The sequence below is a fragment of the Macrobrachium nipponense genome, chromosome 48 (assembly GCF_015104395.2).
Source record: "Macrobrachium nipponense isolate FS-2020 chromosome 48, ASM1510439v2, whole genome shotgun sequence".
Classification (NCBI taxonomy): domain Eukaryota; kingdom Metazoa; phylum Arthropoda; class Malacostraca; order Decapoda; family Palaemonidae; genus Macrobrachium; species Macrobrachium nipponense.
The window spans coordinates 19,071,472-19,090,018 of NC_087223.1; the positions used below are offsets into that span (position 1 = coordinate 19,071,472).

Below are 18,547 nucleotides of genomic sequence, written 5' to 3' on the forward strand. Positions count from 1 at the left end.
AAGAGAACTTGGGACAGAAGACATTAGTAATCCTTCCCTTACATCAGAAAATAAAAAGTATATGCTTCTAATCTTTAAACTAACAAGTTACTAATGCTAGGTCAGGAACACCTGACTTAAAAACATCATCTTCTCATGGTTTTTCTTATTCAGTAAGTTATTCTTACTTCACAGATAACCAGCAAATACTGGGAGATTGGTAATTTTCCTAGAACCACTGTTTTTGCAATTAATCGTGCACCCACAAGATGTTAAGAAATTCCTTTTAATCTATAACAGGTGATTATATCTCCTTTACATCATCAATATCCTTCCCTTTTATGCCTAAGAAAACCAACCTAACTACTTGTCTACTCCTCAGTAATCAGTAATAGATATCTACTACATAATCCATAGCATTTACACTGCAACTAAAGCAGAGATATATCAACAGAACTTATGATGATATCCAAAATCAATAGTAACTCCTTTGCAAGCAGGTCAATAACTAAGGTGCTCATGTTTATATTTCTCCCAGAGATAAGATACTGGCCAGAAAGAAGATGATGCAGAAGAAAAAAGCCCGGTACTAATACCTAGAACCTGGATGGATAACAGATCATGGAATTTTACTAGCCCAAGCCTGGCTAGAGATTAAAGCTGAGCATATGGTTATGAGCCCTTCCTCATATAACACCCAGCATTACTGCAATTTGCAATAAACCTCTAAGCAGTCTGGTGCATGCAACAATTGGGAAGCTGACAGCGTAAAGATAATAACTTACCTCCAAGAGGATCACCGATAGCAGCATCAAATCCTGCCGATACTAGAACCAACTGCGGTTAAACTCGAAGGCCACTGGTAACACAATTTGAGTCACAGCTTGCTATGTAATCGCCGTCACTCATGCTCCCCTGAAAGTATTGCATAATTCTTATAGTTTGAAAATATTAAAATATAAAATATGAAATAAAAAAATAATTTGTCAGAGAGCTACACTACAGATATCAGATCATTGAATATATTTAGGTGATTCTACAATAGCTTACTGATAAACACATTTTCCAATTCAACAGTCCCAAAAGCTTCTCTTTTGTTATCACCATTCATTTTTATTATCTGTGAACTCCATCCATCAACATGAAATGATATTGCATGGCTTTTCCAAAAGCTTTTGTATCACTCACTCCAAACATGTTAATAAATTAAGCAAGACACAGAGACAATGAATACTTATTGGAGAAAAAACTTACTTAGTTTTTCCCATTTACTTTCTAACTTACTAAAAATCTTACATTAATTTTCCCATTTACTCTCTAACTTACTATAAAACTTTTTGTACAAAATAGTAACTTCAAAGACATCATTATTGTTAAGGAGTAGTGCACAATTAAACAACAGTCCAAATACTTTAGACTTAAGGCTTGCATGAAGAACCTACATTCTCTCCATACTGCATTTCTACATCTGTAGCACAGAGTTAATATAAATCTGCTAGTTACCTTTCTATCTGCATTCAGTTCTATTTAGATCAGCTATTCCCTTTCAAACTTGAACACATTCTTCATTCTTCAGGCCAACCTTACGAGAGTTAAGACTATCAACTCATCAACTCAGTTGACCTGCTTAAATTAGTGATTAAGAATAACCCCCTTATCTGTCCTAAGCACCTACGGCATGGACTCACATCAGGTATAAATTTTAATTTATACACTTATTCCAACTTTTCTAGGGCATTCCTATAGGTTTATCACATGTCCAACCATCTCATATTCCAAAATGACAATTTGTCGAAAAATTGCATTTTTCCTAACTATACAAACCTGAGGTCCTTTAACAATAGGAAGTAGCTAGCGGCAGCTGGAACGGTCGTAAGCTTCGAACAAGGGGAGAACGGTAGTTAACTGCTTGTCCGATCGTCGCGCGCCGCGCGACTGGGAGGTAAACAAATCACTTTTGCTTTTGGCCCATGCAAAATACGCAGAGTGAGGGGTGGCATGAGGAGGGACTATATTGTAAAGGACCTCAGGTTTTGTATAGTTAGGAAAATGCAATTTTCGACAAATTGTCATTTGTTCCGATACGTAATACAAACCATCGGTCCTTTAACAATAGGAAGACTCACTTCTTGGTGGGAGGAATCTGAGTCTTTTGATGAACAGACTGGTGTTCTTCCATCCCTGGAATGCCTCCCTGGTCGTAAGAGCGAGGGAGGGGATCCAAGCCTCTGTCCGATTGATCGGGGTGTGCACCGCAGGATCAATGGTCAGACCTCTGGGCCGAGTACTAAGAGAGAGGCAAGCGTATCTCTTCGTACCAGCATTGTAAGAACTTTTTCCTGTACATGAGCAAATATAAAGTAATGGGTTTGTCTCATGTAGGCATCCACTTTCTCCCCCTTGTTGGAGAAAGTGGTGGATATACACTCCTATCTCTAGTTAAGAGATAGGATGGAGCTCGGTTGAATAGCTTACCTGCATCTGACTCCCTTCCAGCGTGGTAACGACCGTATCCCTCTGCCCACAGGTAGAGGTAGAGGTAGAGAAAGATGGTGAAGAGAAGCAGTCACTCTCTCATTCGCACATTCATTCTCCCAGTCATACCAGGAATCGATGCTGTTCTGCCTGCTCGGGTGCTGGGTAAGCTTACACAACGTGTTGAGCAGCCACCACAGTCCCAAGGAAAAAGTATCCAAGGACTTGTGGGCAATATCCCTAAGGTAAAGAAGGACGTGAAGGTGGTCTGGTTGGCCCAGACACCTGCCTTCAGGACCTGCGCCACGGAGAAGTTCTTACGGAACGCTAAGGACGGTCCGATACCTCTGACTTCGTGGGCTCTCGGTCGGAGCGTACGGATGTCGTCGCTACCATCAGCCCCTCGTACGCTCTCCTGATCACCTCACGCAGCCAGAAAGAAAGCGTGTTCTTGGAAACTTCTTTCTTGGTAACCCCAGTGCTAACGAAGAGGCGTCGACACTCAGCCTAAGAGGTGTCGAGTTCTCTTCAGATAGCGCCGTAGCGCCCTCACAGGACAAAGCAGCATCTCATCCGCATCATTATCGGTGAAGTCCAGAAGGGAGGGGATCGTGAAAGACTCGAACCTGTCGTCAGGGATCGACGGATTCTGAGTCTTGGCTACGAAGTTCGGGACGAAATCGAGCGTCACAGATCCCCAGCCTCTGGTGTGTTTAACATCATAAGAAAGACCATGTAGTTCCCCTACTCTCTTCGCCGATGCCAGGGCCAGCAAGAAGAGGGTCTTGAGGGTCAGATCCCTGTCTGACGACTCTCGGAGTGGCCTCGAAGGGTCTTCGAGTCAAACTCCTAAGGACGAGAGTCACATCCCACGCAGGGGGCCTGAGTTCCCTGGGTGGGCAAGACCTTTCGAAGCTCCTCATTAGCAAGGATATCTCGAACGAATTCGAGATGTCCAGTCCCCTCAGTTTAGGACGAGAGCCAGGGCGGCTCTATATCCTTTAAAACTGTGGGTACTGAGAGGAGCTTCTCTCGGCGAAGAAACACGAGGAAATCCGCTACCTGCTGAAGAGTGGCTCTGAGAGGAGACAGACCCTGTCTACGACACCAACCACAGAAGACGGCCCACTTCCCCTGGTACACAGCTGCAGAGGACTGTCGGACGTGTCCAGCCATCTCTGTTGCTGCGCTACGAGAAAAGCCTCTCGTTCGCAAGAGATGGTGGATAACAGCCAGCGTGAAGTTTGAAGGGACTGGACTGCTTGATGGTACCGTTCTACGTGTGGCTGGGCTAGAAGGTTGTGCCAACTGGGTAGCTCTCTCGGTGCGTCCGCAAGAAGAGCCAGCAGGTCCGGATACCAAACGGCTTGAGGTGCCGTTTGGGAGCCACCAGGATCATTCTGAGATTGGGAGTGAACCAGGCGCTCGACTGATCACTTTCCGAATCAGACAGAAGGGAGGAAAGGCGTAGGCGAAGAGGTTGTCCCAGGGGTGTTGGAGAGCGTCCTCTGCAGCTGCCCATGGTCCGCACGGCTGAAAAGAAAACCTGAAGTTGTTTTCTGTTGTGCCGGGTGGCGAACAGGTCTACGACCGGTCGCCCCCACAGGCATTGAAGAGCCTTTTCCGCCACGTCTTGGTGTAGAGACCATTCGGTCCCTATCACCTGATCCCGACGGCTGAGCTTGTCCGCTACTACATTCCTCTTGCCTGGAATGTAGCGTGCTGACAGCTCTATCGAGTGAGCCGTGGCCCACTCGTGCACCTGCACCGTCAACTGATGGAGCGGAAGAGACACTAGCCCCCCCTGCTTGTTGACATATGCCACTACTGTGGTGTTGTCGCACATCAACACCACCGAGTGTCCCACCAAGCGGTCCTGAAACTCTCGGAGAGCGTTGAAACGCCGCCTTGAGTTCCAGGACATTGATGTGAAGGTGCTTTTCGTGATGGTCCCACACACCTGCAGTCAGCAACTCCTCCAGGTGTGCGCCCCATCCCTCGGTCGATGCGTCTGAGAACAGAAGCATCTCCGGGGGGGGAGTGCGTATGGGCACTCCTCTTAAGAGGTTCTTGTCGTCGAGCCACCAGGCTAGGTCCTGCCTCACCTTGTCCGTGAGAGCCACGGAAAGTAAGGAGGATCCTTGGCCTGAGACCAACTCTCCCTTAGCCTCACTGGAGAGACCGCAGGTGAAGACGCCCGTGAGGGACTAACTTCTCGAGTGACGACAGATGGCCGATCACGACTTGCCATTGCTGTGCTGCCTGTTCCTGCCGAGACAGGAACCGGCCGGCTGCCTCCCTGAATTTGCTGATACGCAAGTCTGCGGGAAAGACCTGCCTGCTACCGTGTCTATCAGCATACCCAGGTACTTCATCTTCTGCTTGGTTCGAGATCGGACTTCTCGTAGTTTATCACGATCCCAGATCGCGACAAAACTTGAGGAGTCGATCTCTGTCCGTAGCAACTGCGAGCGGGAGCTCGCCAGGACTAGCCAATCGTCGAGATACCTCAGAAGACGTATCCCGTGCGAATGGGCCCAAGCTGACACCAGAGTGAACACTCGCGTGAACACCTGTGGGGCGGTTGAGAGACCGAAACAAAGTGCCCTGAATTGGTACACCGTCCCGTCGAAGATGAAGCGGAGGTACTTTCTGGAGGACTGATGGATGGGTATTTGAAAATACGCGTCCTTCAAGTCCACTGAAAGCATGAAATTGTTCCCCCTGATCGAGTCGAGCACCGAGCGTGCCGACTCCATCGTGAACCGCGTCGTGCGAACGAAGGGTTCAGGGGAGAGAGGTCTATCACCGGACGCCAGCCCCCGATGCCTTCTCCACTAGGAAGAGGCGGCTGTAAAAAGCCCGGTGACTGGTCCTCCACGATTTCTACAGCTCGTTTCGCCAGCATGGTCCTTGATCTTCCTGTCGAAGAGCGTTGTCCTTTGCTGATCCCCGGACATAGGTCTGTAGATGGACCGGTTTTGGAGATGAGGGGGGGCCGAGACTCGAAGGGTAGTAGATATCCCTCCCGAAGGACGTCTACTATCCAGTTCTCGGCGCCGTAGCACTGCCAAGTCGCCCAATGGCTCGCCAGGCACCCCCCCACTTCCGGCAGCAGGTGAGGGGGAACGCCGTCCCTAGCGTTTCCCTCCTCGTTTCGACTTCTTCCCACCACCTCCTCGGGGAAAGGAGGAGGGTTGGGAGGAGGGCTGATTACGGCCTCCTCTAGCAGAAGTCGAAACAGCAGGAGTCTTCGCACGGGGCTTGGACGGTGCAACCGTCTTCGCCGCCGTGGAAGCGCTAGCCAAGCTCTTTGGCTTGGCCGCAGTCGCTCGAGATTGCCCAGTAACCTTCGAGACTGCCTGGTGAACTAAGCGGTCACTGTCATCAGTGCGCCGCCTTTCCACCGCAGCGTCCACCATCTCTCCGGGAAAGAGAGCTGGGGAACTCCTAATGGGTCCATTGCGAAGCCCGAGTGCCGCCTCACGCCCGGCCCCCTTGGTCACTCGGGTAAGGACTGCGTCCCTACGTCGGAGAACCAAGTTGGCCCACAGGTTAGCAGTCTGATGGGCGAGGTAAGAGATCGCTCTTCCTCCAGACTGGCACAGTCTCCTGAAAGAAGCGTCGTCTTCGAGAGCAGAACTCCCAGAGCCGGCCGCTACTTTGGATATTGTGAGGGACCACAAATCCAGCCAAGAGACTGCCTGGAATGCTGCCATAGCGGTAGATTCCAGGGCAAGTGCCTCCTGCTGCGAGAACCAGAGGTTCTCCGACAGGAGCTGCTGCAGGGACACACCTGGAGTCAGCCTCGCTAACTCCGGGTTAACCTGTTTAGGCAGTATCGGGTCTTCCGAAGGCACGTAGAATCGCCTCTGACGCTGTAGAGGGGGAGGAAGCAGCTTAGAAGACCGTCCGGATTTCAGCGAATCCTCCCGTCCTGGAGACGATTCTCAACTTGATCCAGGACTGAGTCTGCAAGCTCTGATCGCGGTAACCCCACCATCATTTGGGTTCCCTCTTGGGACCCCAAATGATTCGAGCCGGGACGTGGGCTCTGCCGGTGGTAGCGGCGATCCTTCCGCAAGGTCATTATGCTGACGAATCAGCTTAATGACCTCTGCAAAGTTCCTCTGTATCTCGGGAGTTACTCCCGCGATACTCCTCCTTCAGAAGGAGGAACAGCGGCAGACCCCTGACGGTCGCCTCCAACTACTTGCGCGTATGTTCTGGTCGGTCCTAAAACCGTGCCTGAGCCATACGGCGTCATAGCGGGGTCACGAGCGGCGCACCTCTCGTGATCACTCCTCGGTACCTCGCTCCTCCCGGTATAGCCCGAGGAGGTTGAAGGTACGGGAGAGGCAGACCTGACGCTCCCCCCTCGCTCGCTGGCAGACCAGCGTGCGTGGAGGGCTGCTGCTGATCGTCAACCCGCGGTGGTGGCGATCGAGCAGCAGGCCTAGCCTTGCCGCTCGCCCCTGGGGCGAGAGGCTCGGCTGAGAACGTCGAGACTGATCTCTAGCGTCAGGCGAGCTGTTGCTGGTCACCGTCTCCGCCCGGTCCCTATGGGAGCGGCGGTCAGGTGACCTGCTAGGCTCTCTGTCGCGGCGAGACCGGCCAGCGTCCTCTCGGCGCGTCGAGCCGCTGGTACCGACGGCCGCGGGGACCCCTTCCTCGCCTCAACCCGTGGCTGGTCAGCGACCGTCACGTCAACCCGAGCAGCCAGTTGATCGCTGCGAGAGCGTCCACTGGCCTGGCGAGAGTCGTGCGCACGACTCTCGCCAGTCTTCTGCTCCGCGCCGCTGTCTTGACGGCGAGCAAGCTCGGAACGTCAAGACTTTGAATTGGTTGGACGGTCTCCCGTGGAAGAGCGTCCACTCGGTACTTCTCGCGAACGAGAAGCAGCCGAGACGGAACCTGGTTTATAGCGGCAGACCGCTAACACCAGGTGAGGACGTACCAGCCAGGCTGGTACACCTCTGGTCCCCGTCGTCTTCTTCTTTGCAGAGGAAGAGACGGGCCCCGTTCCCGAAGGAACAGGAGGACCAGCAGAAGAGCTCCCCGACTCGCCTGAGCGAGCCGGGCCCTTAGAAGATCTCGAAGGAGTCTTCTTAGGGGGGAGGAGGCAGCCTTCTTCTTCTTCGGCTGTTTAGCCTTAGAAGTCGAAGGGGAAGAGGAGGCAGCAGACGACGAAGAAGACGACGAAGACGACGACGACACCTTCCTCTTCTTCCTCTTCTTCTTCGCCAGGCTCCGCAGAAACAGACGTCAGGTCTTCCATCCAGGAGGGAGCCGGGGCAGTTGCCGAAGCAACAGGGCCCGACTGCACCTGTCCGGAAAGACCTGAGACTGTGACAGCACCACCAACAGCAGGAACAACGAGGAACAGGTCCAGGAACAGCAGGAACGCAGGAACAACAGGAACAGGTCCAGGAACAGCAGGAACAGCAGGAACAGCATAGCACATTATCTGAAAGGGAAGGAGCAGCAGGGACAGCAACAGGTAGGGCAGGCACGGCGGTACCGCAGGAGAGCCAGGCGTCCTGTCGGCAGCTACCGTCATTCTCGGCACTGGCGGCAGGTCCAGGGGGGTACTCTTGGGGCAGCGGCAGTCCGGGGTCGGCAATACAAAGAACCCAGGTGGCGGTGGCACCGTCCTCTTTGGTACGGCAGTAATCGGTTTGTGAATTGCAGCCGGTGGGTGTCACCGACATTACATGTGGTGTATACACCAAGTGCGGTGGCATATCCATAAGTGTGTAGATATTGTGGTAGGTAGTGGTAGTGGTTACCGTACCCATGAGGTGACCACTGCCGACCCCGCCAACCGCTGAATCAACCCCTGTATACTAGGCACTCCCTGCAGTCCCAGCGACTCCCACACCTGTCCCAGGTCGTCCTTCGCTGATGGCACACCTGCGGAAGCAACAGTCGGGTTAGTCCCGAAAGGGTTCCTCGCGCCTGGGGGGAGAAGAAAAACCCCCCCACCCAGCGAACGGAAGACCCCGAATACAACTGGACGTCCGGTAGCGGGCGCCCTCCTCCACACTCGACGGATCGAGAGAGGAGAAGGACTCCGCTAACCCCCCCCGCAGGGGAAGGCGTGAAACGTGGGGGCTGGCCGGGGGGCAGGAAAGAAGACGAAGTGTCCGTTACCAAAGGAGTCACTGGACTTTCCGATGACTTCTTTGGCGGCCTAAGTCTCTTCCTGCCCTCGTACAGCACCCACTGCGCCTCGGACCAATTCATACATGTTACACATGGCTCGGTGCGGGAGCATTCTCGCCCCCGACACCGAGTACAAACCTCGTGTGGATCCACATCCACAAATGATCTGAATCCGCCGCATTTACGCCCCTCCAGCCCACCGGGACACACTCTACTACGGGCGACTGGGGGGCGCGGCGAAATCTCCATTTCTTGATCACTCATTATTAATATGATAAAGAAATAGTAAAGTCTTACAAGCATACACTCTCAAACACACAAGGAAAAAGAGGGCTGATACTCAAAGCAAACGACAAAGCGGGCAGAGCGATGACGAGCACGTCCTATCCTCACACGGCCGAAAGCAAAAGTGGTTTGTTTACCTCCCAGTCGCGCGGCGCGCGACGATCGGACAAGCAGTTAACTACCGTTCTCCCCTTGTTCGAAGCTTACGACCGTTCCAGCTGCCGCTAGCTACTTCCTATTGTTAAAGGACCGATGGTTTGTATTACGTATCGGAACAATGTCAAATTATTTTCTTAGCCAATTCCTGTCTCATTATGTGATTTCACACCATACACTGGTCATGAATCATTACATCTTAGGGTCACAACATTTTAGAATCTCTTTTTTAAACGGCTATAGAACAATACAGGCAGTCCCCGGGTTACGACGGTCTCGGCTTACGACGTTCCGAGGTTGAAGGACGCTTTTCAATTATATTCATCAGAAATTATTTCCAGGGTTACGACGCATGTTCCAAGGTTACGACACATGCTCCAGAGTTACGATGCCTACAAACGCTGATCTGGCAGATGAAATATGACAGCAAAAATGCAAAATAATAAAATATTTAAAGTTTTTTGATGAAAAATGCAAAAAGAATGCAGTTTACATAGTTTTGAATGCACCCAAAGCATTAAAAGTAAGGTTTTCTTAGTTGGATTTTTGACGATGTTCCGGCTTACAACAATTTTCGGCTTACGACGCGTCTCAAGAACGGAACCCCATCGTAACCCGGGGAATGTCTGTACATAACTGGGTGATGATCCCAATATAATACTGTACTACTACTACTACTACTACTACTGTCTACAAAATAAGCCAATGAAAAGAGCAATAAACATTTACCTTGTTCCAGGGTATGTTGATGTTGAAGCCCTTGCCTTTCTTGATGCCGACACGGTTATAATTGGCGTCCGTGCTGCATGGGAAAAATCTGCCATTGTCGTAACGGTGAATTGAAATGGTAGAGTACACGAGGATCTGACTCGAACATGTGTTGGATGCCATTGCCATGATGCACGTCCCAGTCTAGAATTAATATCCTGTCAAAAAGCAGACATTTACATTGATATCAAGTGGAATGGATAACTGACATCGAAGGAGTTTTTATTTTACTTTTTTTTATTGCTTTAAAGTATTCTACCCAGATATCTGGGTCATTTCTAGACTAGACAGGTTGGCCCAGTAGAAACATCCTTTATAGAGAGCTGTCAAACTTCTCTGACAATGCCTTGATCCAATATTTACTTTTAACTTGAGAGACAGTCCTTCAGGAAGGCTCTATGAGTCTAGAAATATGGCCTAATGGCATAGTCAAACAACTTAATTAGCAATGAGCGCCAAGACTTTTTCTGTGATTACTGTTTACAGCAATGTCTGATAACTACTATATATTGTATATACCTTTTCAAACCATATTCATTGATAGCATATTTTGCCCCAACGGCAACATTATTGAAGAAGCGAAGCCGCACGGTTCATTCCTCTCAGCATGGTGACCAGGGGGTCGTATCACAGCCAATGCACGACGACTCTCACCTTTTAGAACGCTATCCACGACCTGAGAGTAAAAGAACAGAAAGGACCGCTAAAGTGTATGTTTAGCTGCTTAATACCACTGGACGATTAAATATTAACTTGAGAATGGCAGAATTAGTAACTAAGATATTCTATATCATACTAGAAAGATCTCTTTACTTCTCAGTTTCCTTACCTTTTTTAAATAGTATTCTTACTTCCGTAAGTGTTGAATCCAAATAGGAATTTTATGCATAGGTTCTTCTTACCTTTCCAGGTGGGATTCATATCTGTGCAAGCCACGTTGGAATGAGATGGCCACACTACTCAAAACCCAACTTTTGTGTGGGTGCAAATCCCACCAGGTGGAGTAAGAATTTCTGCATAGATTTCCTTTCTATGTGACTCAAACTCACAGAAACAAGATTTTAAAACTTAAGAGGAAACTTAAGAGGATTTTTGGGCTGAAATAAAAAGCATATTGTGTGCACATGACAAGTGGATCCTATGTAACAAATAATAATGAAGATAAATCAGTTTCAGAACATACCAGTTCACAAGTCTGACAGGAATTTAAATGAATTACACCAAAACATAAACATAAATTCACTTACAGCATTAACAGATCCAGCCGCCATCAAAGCAGCATTGTGTGTTTGGCGATGAAAGAAAACCGACTCATAATTTTCCTGCAAATTTTGAAGATCACTTGGCTTCTTCGACACTAAACTGGACATCAAACCGCAGGTGTCTTTATGGGCTGTGGTCAATTCCTCCAGTTCTCTGACAAATGCTGGCCTTGCCTACAAGTCAAGAAAGTTTCAAAATTGACCACTGTAAACATACATATCTTTGTAGCTCAGTCATTTCAGTTTTACTGGATAAAATGCATGTTAAAAAGCTGTAAACGATTAAATTATACAGTACTAATATTATACCTTCATGGTGTATACATGAAGTACCTCAAATGCATTTCTAAAATGAGGTATATTTCTCTGCATTTGATCTTGAATGTCAATGGCAGGAAGCATGAATTTAAGACTAGAGCAATGATTTTCAAGAAACCAACCCTATAAGTTTTTCTTGTGGCAACATATGAATTTTTACAATATAAAATAATCTCATTATCCCGTTGAAAGAACTGCAGATGTATTTGGAGGTGCCAAGAGATTTTGATACAAGTTTGAAGGATCAGCAGTAAAACAAAGACCATTAGGACGGTCCAAGAGATAGCGGGAAGGGCTGCAGATTCAACGATGAATGAGAAGCAATGTTAGTGCTTTTGCAAGTTTTAATGATCAGTATATTACTGTACGACAAAAACATTTAGCATCATGAAATTCATAGTTAAGTTGAAAAGATGAGGACCAGCATCAGATTGATATTACCATAGTTCTGGCTAAAATTGAAGCAATAAAACAAAATGGTTTTGATGCACGTGATCAAAATCTAAGCGCTATTCACCTTGACACGGAGGCAACGTTCAACAATTCTGAATTCCTGCAAGCGCTGGTATATGCACCTGATCCGGTCTGGACATTCCGGATGTGTCCTGTCTTCGTAGCTGAAGTGTTCCAGCATGGACTCGTCATACACAAGGCACAAAGGAAGCTCAGCCTCATCCGCAGAACTCTTGGCTGGTCATTTCCAGAGGGAGATAAGGGATAGATATTAACAAGTGCATATCAATATTTGTTTGTTACATAATTACAGCTATATGTACCATAAAGAGAACTGTACGATCAGTCTTTTATTTGAATTTTTCAGGCCTAAGGCAAACTTTTCAAGTATTCCTGAAGTCTCTACCCACATAACCTGTAGATAGGCCCAGATGTTGAAATGACAACATATAAGTGAGTGTACATGCACTAGGTACTAAAGTCCCACGACTGAATTGAGATATGTACCAAGAAGCAGTGACACAGTGGGGACTGCTATGTACACCAATGGGCAAACATGAGGCCTGAGTGTCAGTGCTGTCAGTAACAGTAACCACAAAAAGAGCAACATGAGAATTTTCTATACAATGCGTACTTACCATATCTCTTAAAGTCACTGACAGAGTCACGTCCACAACATTCTTGCGTAGAATCGTCTGGTTTCCGACTGTATGACAAGGCACATGAAGTCTGGGCATGGCACTGCAATGTTTTCCAATCATTCCTTTTAGCACTGATGACCTCTAGAACTTCTGCTTTGGCTAATGGCGATGCGCTTTCCATTACCTTTGGGGCAGAGCTACAAGGGATGTCTTGGAGGGCAGAAAAGACAGCAGAAATGCATTCCTTAGTTACTGCTTCATGCTGGCTGGTCCCACTTAATGCTACAATCCGACCATTTGCTAAAGCCATCAACTGCCCTACCAAATGAGCATAAACTATTGGAAAGACATTTGCGCAATGAGCTGCAGCTTCGTAGTTGCTGACGACTACAATGACTTCGGGAGCGAATTCATAAGCGACTGGCAAAATGAGCTGGTGAAATAGAGTATAATAATTTTCCATATGGAAATTCTGGCAACCCAAGTTCAATTTAATGTTACGATCACAAGATTCACAGCCTTTTGTACTCTCCTTTCCGCTACTCTGACACTGTTGATTACCGTGTAACCTAAGGCAAAAAGTCAGAATTCTCTTATCACCACAAAAAGCATGGCAATCTCGATTTGTACTACAGTCTAAGTCTACGATCATTACACGCTGGACATTCAAGTTATCAATAGTATGTTTTGCACTAAAAGAAGCAATATCACACAAACTAAAGGTTCCTGTATCAGCATTACCACATGGCACGAGGACAATGCCATTCTGGCACCTATAAAAGACTACTTCGGAGATCATATCGACAGCATTTCCAACAGATGTCAATACACGGTCCTTTTCTTCTTCAGACATACGTTCTTCACCAATGCCATCGTTGAAAAGAAAAGAAAATTCTTCCTTTCTCGCTTCTCTAGAAGGTATAATATTGCAAGTTTCAAGAAGCTGGAATTCCTGTAAATGAGTCCTGATATTTTGAAGTGTTTCACTTTTACAACCTGCCCTGCAACTTTCACCAAACACAACGGAAGTGTATTTCTTCTCGTGGGCAATGCTTGAAGCTGCAACCATTAACACATCACTCTGCTTTTTCCTTGGTTTCTGAAGGCGGTTTGGAGTAGATGAATTCCCCTTCTTAGTTTTCCCTCTCATGACAGGAGTCTGTAGCTTACCGGACGTATCACTGTCCTTTCGGTGACAGGCCCTTTGTTTTCGCTGGTGAAATCTTCTCGGGCGTGGGAACTGGCGTGGTATACAGAGAGAGAGCTGCCTAGACTGTCTGAATACCCACTGCTTTGCAATGATTCCTGAGGTTCTTCGGTAGGTGAGTTGACGCGATCCGAGCAAAATTCAGCTTCGCAAGACATAGACGATCTTTCTTTAAAGCTGTTTACCAACTGTTTTTCTTTCCAAATTTTATCTGGGGAGGAAGGAGCAGAAACATATATTGGAGAGACTGACGGTGTGGATACCGGCGATGGATTGCACGAGGACACCTCTGAGCCCGACATTCCAGATTCGACGCTTGGGGCATTCCGCCAAATCCCTGAGATAATACATCTTCTACTGGCAGAGCAACCTATTAAATTATAAAAAAATTATCTTAAGAGGGAGAGAGAGAAAGTAACAGAAATTATACTGACAATATAGAAAAATTCTCCTTGTATTTCAAAAATTGACTTATGTTTTTATCTATTTATTTAGTGATTTTTTTTATCTCTTTTTATTTTTTTTTTCAAATAACTGATCTCTTCTTTCTTCATCTCCTACCAACTTCTCTTCTTTCAAATGAATGCCAAATTCTAAGGTAGCTTGAGTTTCAAATCATGGCCCCTTTGGTGGGCTTGTTCTATATGACTAGTGTTTATCTTCTGAATATAACAATAATGTCTTCTGATCAAATATCATTCACAGTACACACTCTACATACACACCTGAAAACATAAGGAAGACCAATATTTTGAGTGCACCTGGATGACGCTGGAATGGTCTCCACGGCTCTCTTATTTGGCACAGAGCTTTATCCAAAGCTGGCATTGGGTCTCCAAGAAGAGCTTTCGCACACATGGTCATACAGTAACTGATGACGTTGAGATTATAACCACCTTCTAAGGCAAGGATGATGCGGCCGCCGGCTAAGGAGGTCAGTAGATGTGTCATGTGGCCATAGCACTCGGGAGTAACCCGGCAACCTGATGAAAATATTACTATGGTATTGCTTTGTACTACTGAAATGCTCGACGTGATTTCTTATGAATGATTTGACCATCTTCAACTAACGATATACCCTACTTGATTATCTACCCAACATATGACTTATTCAACTTTCGGACCTTTTAACTTGTCACAAGACCTACTCAAACTGTGACTGATTTTTTAAGAATATGTTCTACTGAATTATGACCAAATCAATACATCACCTATTTAACTGATGATCCACTTGACCTATGACATAACATTCAATTCAACTAATGTGTCCACCAATATTCTCAGCACCCAATAGTACTTCCAAGAAATACATTGACATAAAAGTATGAACACACTTTGTCGATGAACCAGTGAGCATCTGTTACATACAGATTACTTCTTAAGCAAGTAATCTCTATGTAGCATATATTATCGTACCATACAGTAGTGTAATTAAAATTTGAAATGCATCAAATGAGATCCAACTTTATCAATTCCTGCAATATTTAGAAATGAAAAGCTTCTGGAAAAATACTCAGTGAAGTTCCTTGGGCTGAAAAAATGCATAACAGACATTACCTCCAAGGGGATCCCCTCTTGCGGCATCAAATCCTGCTGACACTATAACCAGCTGTGGATCAAACTGGTATGCAATGGGCATTACAACCTGCAGCATTGCAGACATGTATTCAGCATCTCCCATGCCACTCTGCAAAGGCAAGAATAAATCAACCGTCGCAACATTCAACTGACTTTATGTTTGACAGAAACAATTGCATCAAGAGGTACTTAGCTGGTTTACAGAAACAGATATCAAGAACATCCATATAAATGCTCCTATTGTTGCTGTAAGGTTACATTCATATCAGTCCATTGCAGTGAATAAAATCATGTCAAAAAATACACACAAGTTGAACATCAGAGCCTGACCCAGCCTATCTGCTCAGAACACATCCTGTAGTCTATAGTAGTTGGGAAAAATCTTCAAACACAATGAGTATTATATAATGTGCTCAACATCTTACGCAACCCTACTGAATATAGAGAGAGAGAATTCTTGTTCAACTTTTAACATAGCAGACACCTAGTCTGGTGCAATTGCCAAAAGAAAAACCTATATAAACAACTAACAGTCAACATTTACCTTATTCCAAGGAATATTGACGTTGAAACCTTCTCCTTTTCCAACGCCTACTTGGTCATAGTTTGCATCCTCCGAAGATGGGAAGAACAGGCCATCATCGTAGCGGTGTATGGACACATACAGCACAGAAGGGTCGACTCGAATGCGTGCTGAATTCCATTACCATGATGAACATCCCAATCAAGGACCAAGATTCTGTAGTAATTTAAAAAAAAAATTGTAGCAAGACTTAATATAAGAAAGAGATATCTTTAAAATGTAAAAAAATTGAAAATCCTATTAACCCCAACTACAAAAGCAGGGTAGTATTTGTCTGTATTGCATCATGTGAGTAAGTAAATAAATAACAAGTAAGTGTACAAGAAAAAGATGTACAAATACTAACCTTTGATATCCATACTTTTGAGCAGCATATTTGGTTGCAACAGCAACATTATTATAGAGGCAGAATCCGTGAGGGTGGTCCATTTCAGCATGGTGACCCGGTGGGCGAATAACCCCAATTCCTGACTGGCTTTCTCCACTGCAGACACTATCCACAACCTTAAAGGGTCAAAAGTAAATGTATATTATTTATAAACGTCTTAAACTCGTTTCCAGCTTGACCCCTGCCTATTTGCTGTTCTGGATTCATGGTGGCTTTGCCTATTTGCGGAATTTTCTGTGGAACACAATACTACGTACAGCAATAACTTCAAGAAAACATAAATCATTACAAATTACTCCAAAACATACCTGCAGCAAACTGCCTGAATGACATCAAGGCCGCATCATTACTAGAGGGGTGGAGATACACCGACTTGTAAGTCTCCTGTAAGTTCCTAATGTTTCTCATTAGACAGAGTGTTCAGACTGAACATGAGGTCTACGTGATCTCTGGTATGCACAGCTTCTATTTCTTCCCTAGTGGCCCTTCGAGACTGGAGAAACAAGATTATACTGAGTTAGCATGAAATATTTATATCAAAAACAACTTCATTAGTCATTGTTACTTTTAAGTGAAGTTCCAAAACTTCTTATAACTAAGGGACTAAACATAATGTGAAACTGATTTTCCTATTAATTCATCTTCAAAGATATAAATATTTAAAGATATAAGAAAGCAAACCAAAATTTGTAAGCAAGGACAAAACTAGATGAAAAGAGTACTATATTACTGTATGATGATTTCTTACAATTAATAAATTATACAATAGATCTAATCAAAGACAGAAATGGGCAAAGTCGATAACAACGTTGTGAAAATATTAGGACCCTGACTTAGGACATTGTAGTGGTTTGACAATTTTGGAAAACTTCAAATGATATTCACAGATTGCACGGACAATAGAGCCAAATTACCACAAAATTTCTTTCCACATTTGTCCTGGTGAGTTTAAATCTCACAGAATTGAACTGCCAGTAACTTAAAGAGTCTGAAAAGGCAACTGAGCAAGTTAGTATTTAAGTGAGTACAGACCTCCAAAACCAGCGATCTCTCAGTTACACCAAATTCATTCAGGAACCTCCAGATTCTTTCCGTCCTCTCCGGCCTCTCTGGTGCTCCCTGCAGGTGATAAAAGATGGCTATAAGAATACAGATTATTTAAAATCAGTCCATCAAAATGTTGATGCTTAAAATTTTGAACATAAGTTTATTTAAAAAATTTTGAATATGTTATTTTAAGTCTTTTTAATCATTCATGAACACAAGAAAAGCAATAGACTGTTATTACCACTGTTATTGAGTAATTTTTCCTACTAAGCCAATAAAAACCTCTTAACTTCTCAATACCAGCAATACCAGCTGGTCAACTTACATAATTTCAACATGGTCTTCCGTTATTTTGTAAATGCTTCTTAATTTACCTGCTTATTTCTTTTTCCTTTTTAATACTTTTAGCAAATGAGTCTAACTCAATATTTGATCTTTACATACATGCAATGAGTATCCATTCTACTACATTAAATATTTAATAAAAAGATTTGTTTGGTTGGGGATTAAGGAGCAAATCAGAAATATAAAACCCAAACAGGACTAACACACTCACTTCTCTAATGTATTCTTGTGCTTGCTCATTTCTTCATCATAGACAAGGCAAAGTTTATGGCCGGGCAAGTGGTTGAATGTTCTCTGTCAACAGGAAAAACATTGAGCAATATTAGAGTACAAACATCAGCATTATAGTACAAAACATTTACATTTACAAGCTTCATTATTTTTATACATACAGTATTACACATTTTCACCATCATCTCCCCAAATGCTCTTAAAATTATGTCATTTTTCTGAACTGAACAGAAGATACAGCATTGCAATATGCTACAGTACTATTATGTAATTCTATAAAAAAAAAAAAAAAAACATTCCACATATCTAGCAAATATACTTAAAAAATATAAATAATTTTTGTACTTTAAATACCGTATGTACTCGAGTAACGTGCGATCTCGCATATCATGCGACCCCAAAATTTTCACCAATAAACAGTGGTTTTGTCATGTATCTCATGTATCATACGAGTTCCTTTTCCGAGGTCAGTTCTAATGGTTGGTGGTTTAGCGTGCTAATGGCCGAGTCGTTCAGATGTGTGGTGCTGCTAGTGAAGTTACGGTAATTTTCTTACTAATCTCGAGAATTTTAATAGAAGATCTCAAGATTAAAAAAGAATACCAAGATAATAAAATAATTGTAAAAATAACACGCCTTGGAGTCCTAAATCATTTTCTCTCTCTC

General features: G+C 45.0%; 2 protein-coding genes and 1 pseudogene across 10 annotated transcripts in view; all 3 read right to left on the reverse strand.

The window, feature by feature from the left end:
* Positions 1-13,652, reverse strand: part of LOC135204973 (histone deacetylase 6-like) — a 19,686-nt pseudogene extending 6,034 nt beyond the window's left edge.
* LOC135204972 (histone deacetylase 6-like) overlaps positions 1-17,371 on the reverse strand; it is a 23,405-nt gene extending 6,034 nt beyond the window's left edge. Inside the window, 12 exon segments of the mRNA XM_064235203.1 lie at positions 10,483-10,504; positions 11,076-11,264; positions 11,926-12,098; positions 12,500-13,561; positions 14,435-14,692; positions 15,267-15,396; positions 15,832-15,965; positions 15,968-16,026; positions 16,217-16,374; positions 16,567-16,584; positions 16,586-16,751; positions 17,291-17,371. Of these exon segments, the coding sequence (XP_064091273.1) occupies positions 10,483-10,504; positions 11,076-11,264; positions 11,926-12,098; positions 12,500-13,561; positions 14,435-14,692; positions 15,267-15,396; positions 15,832-15,965; positions 15,968-16,026; positions 16,217-16,374; positions 16,567-16,584; positions 16,586-16,666 (2,284 nt within the window). The 5' untranslated portion in view covers positions 16,667-16,751; positions 17,291-17,371.
* The window catches only part of LOC135205071 (histone deacetylase 6-like), a 167,190-nt gene that overhangs the window by 80,812 nt on the left and 67,831 nt on the right, over positions 1-18,547 (reverse strand). The gene's annotated exons all lie outside the window — the stretch shown is intronic.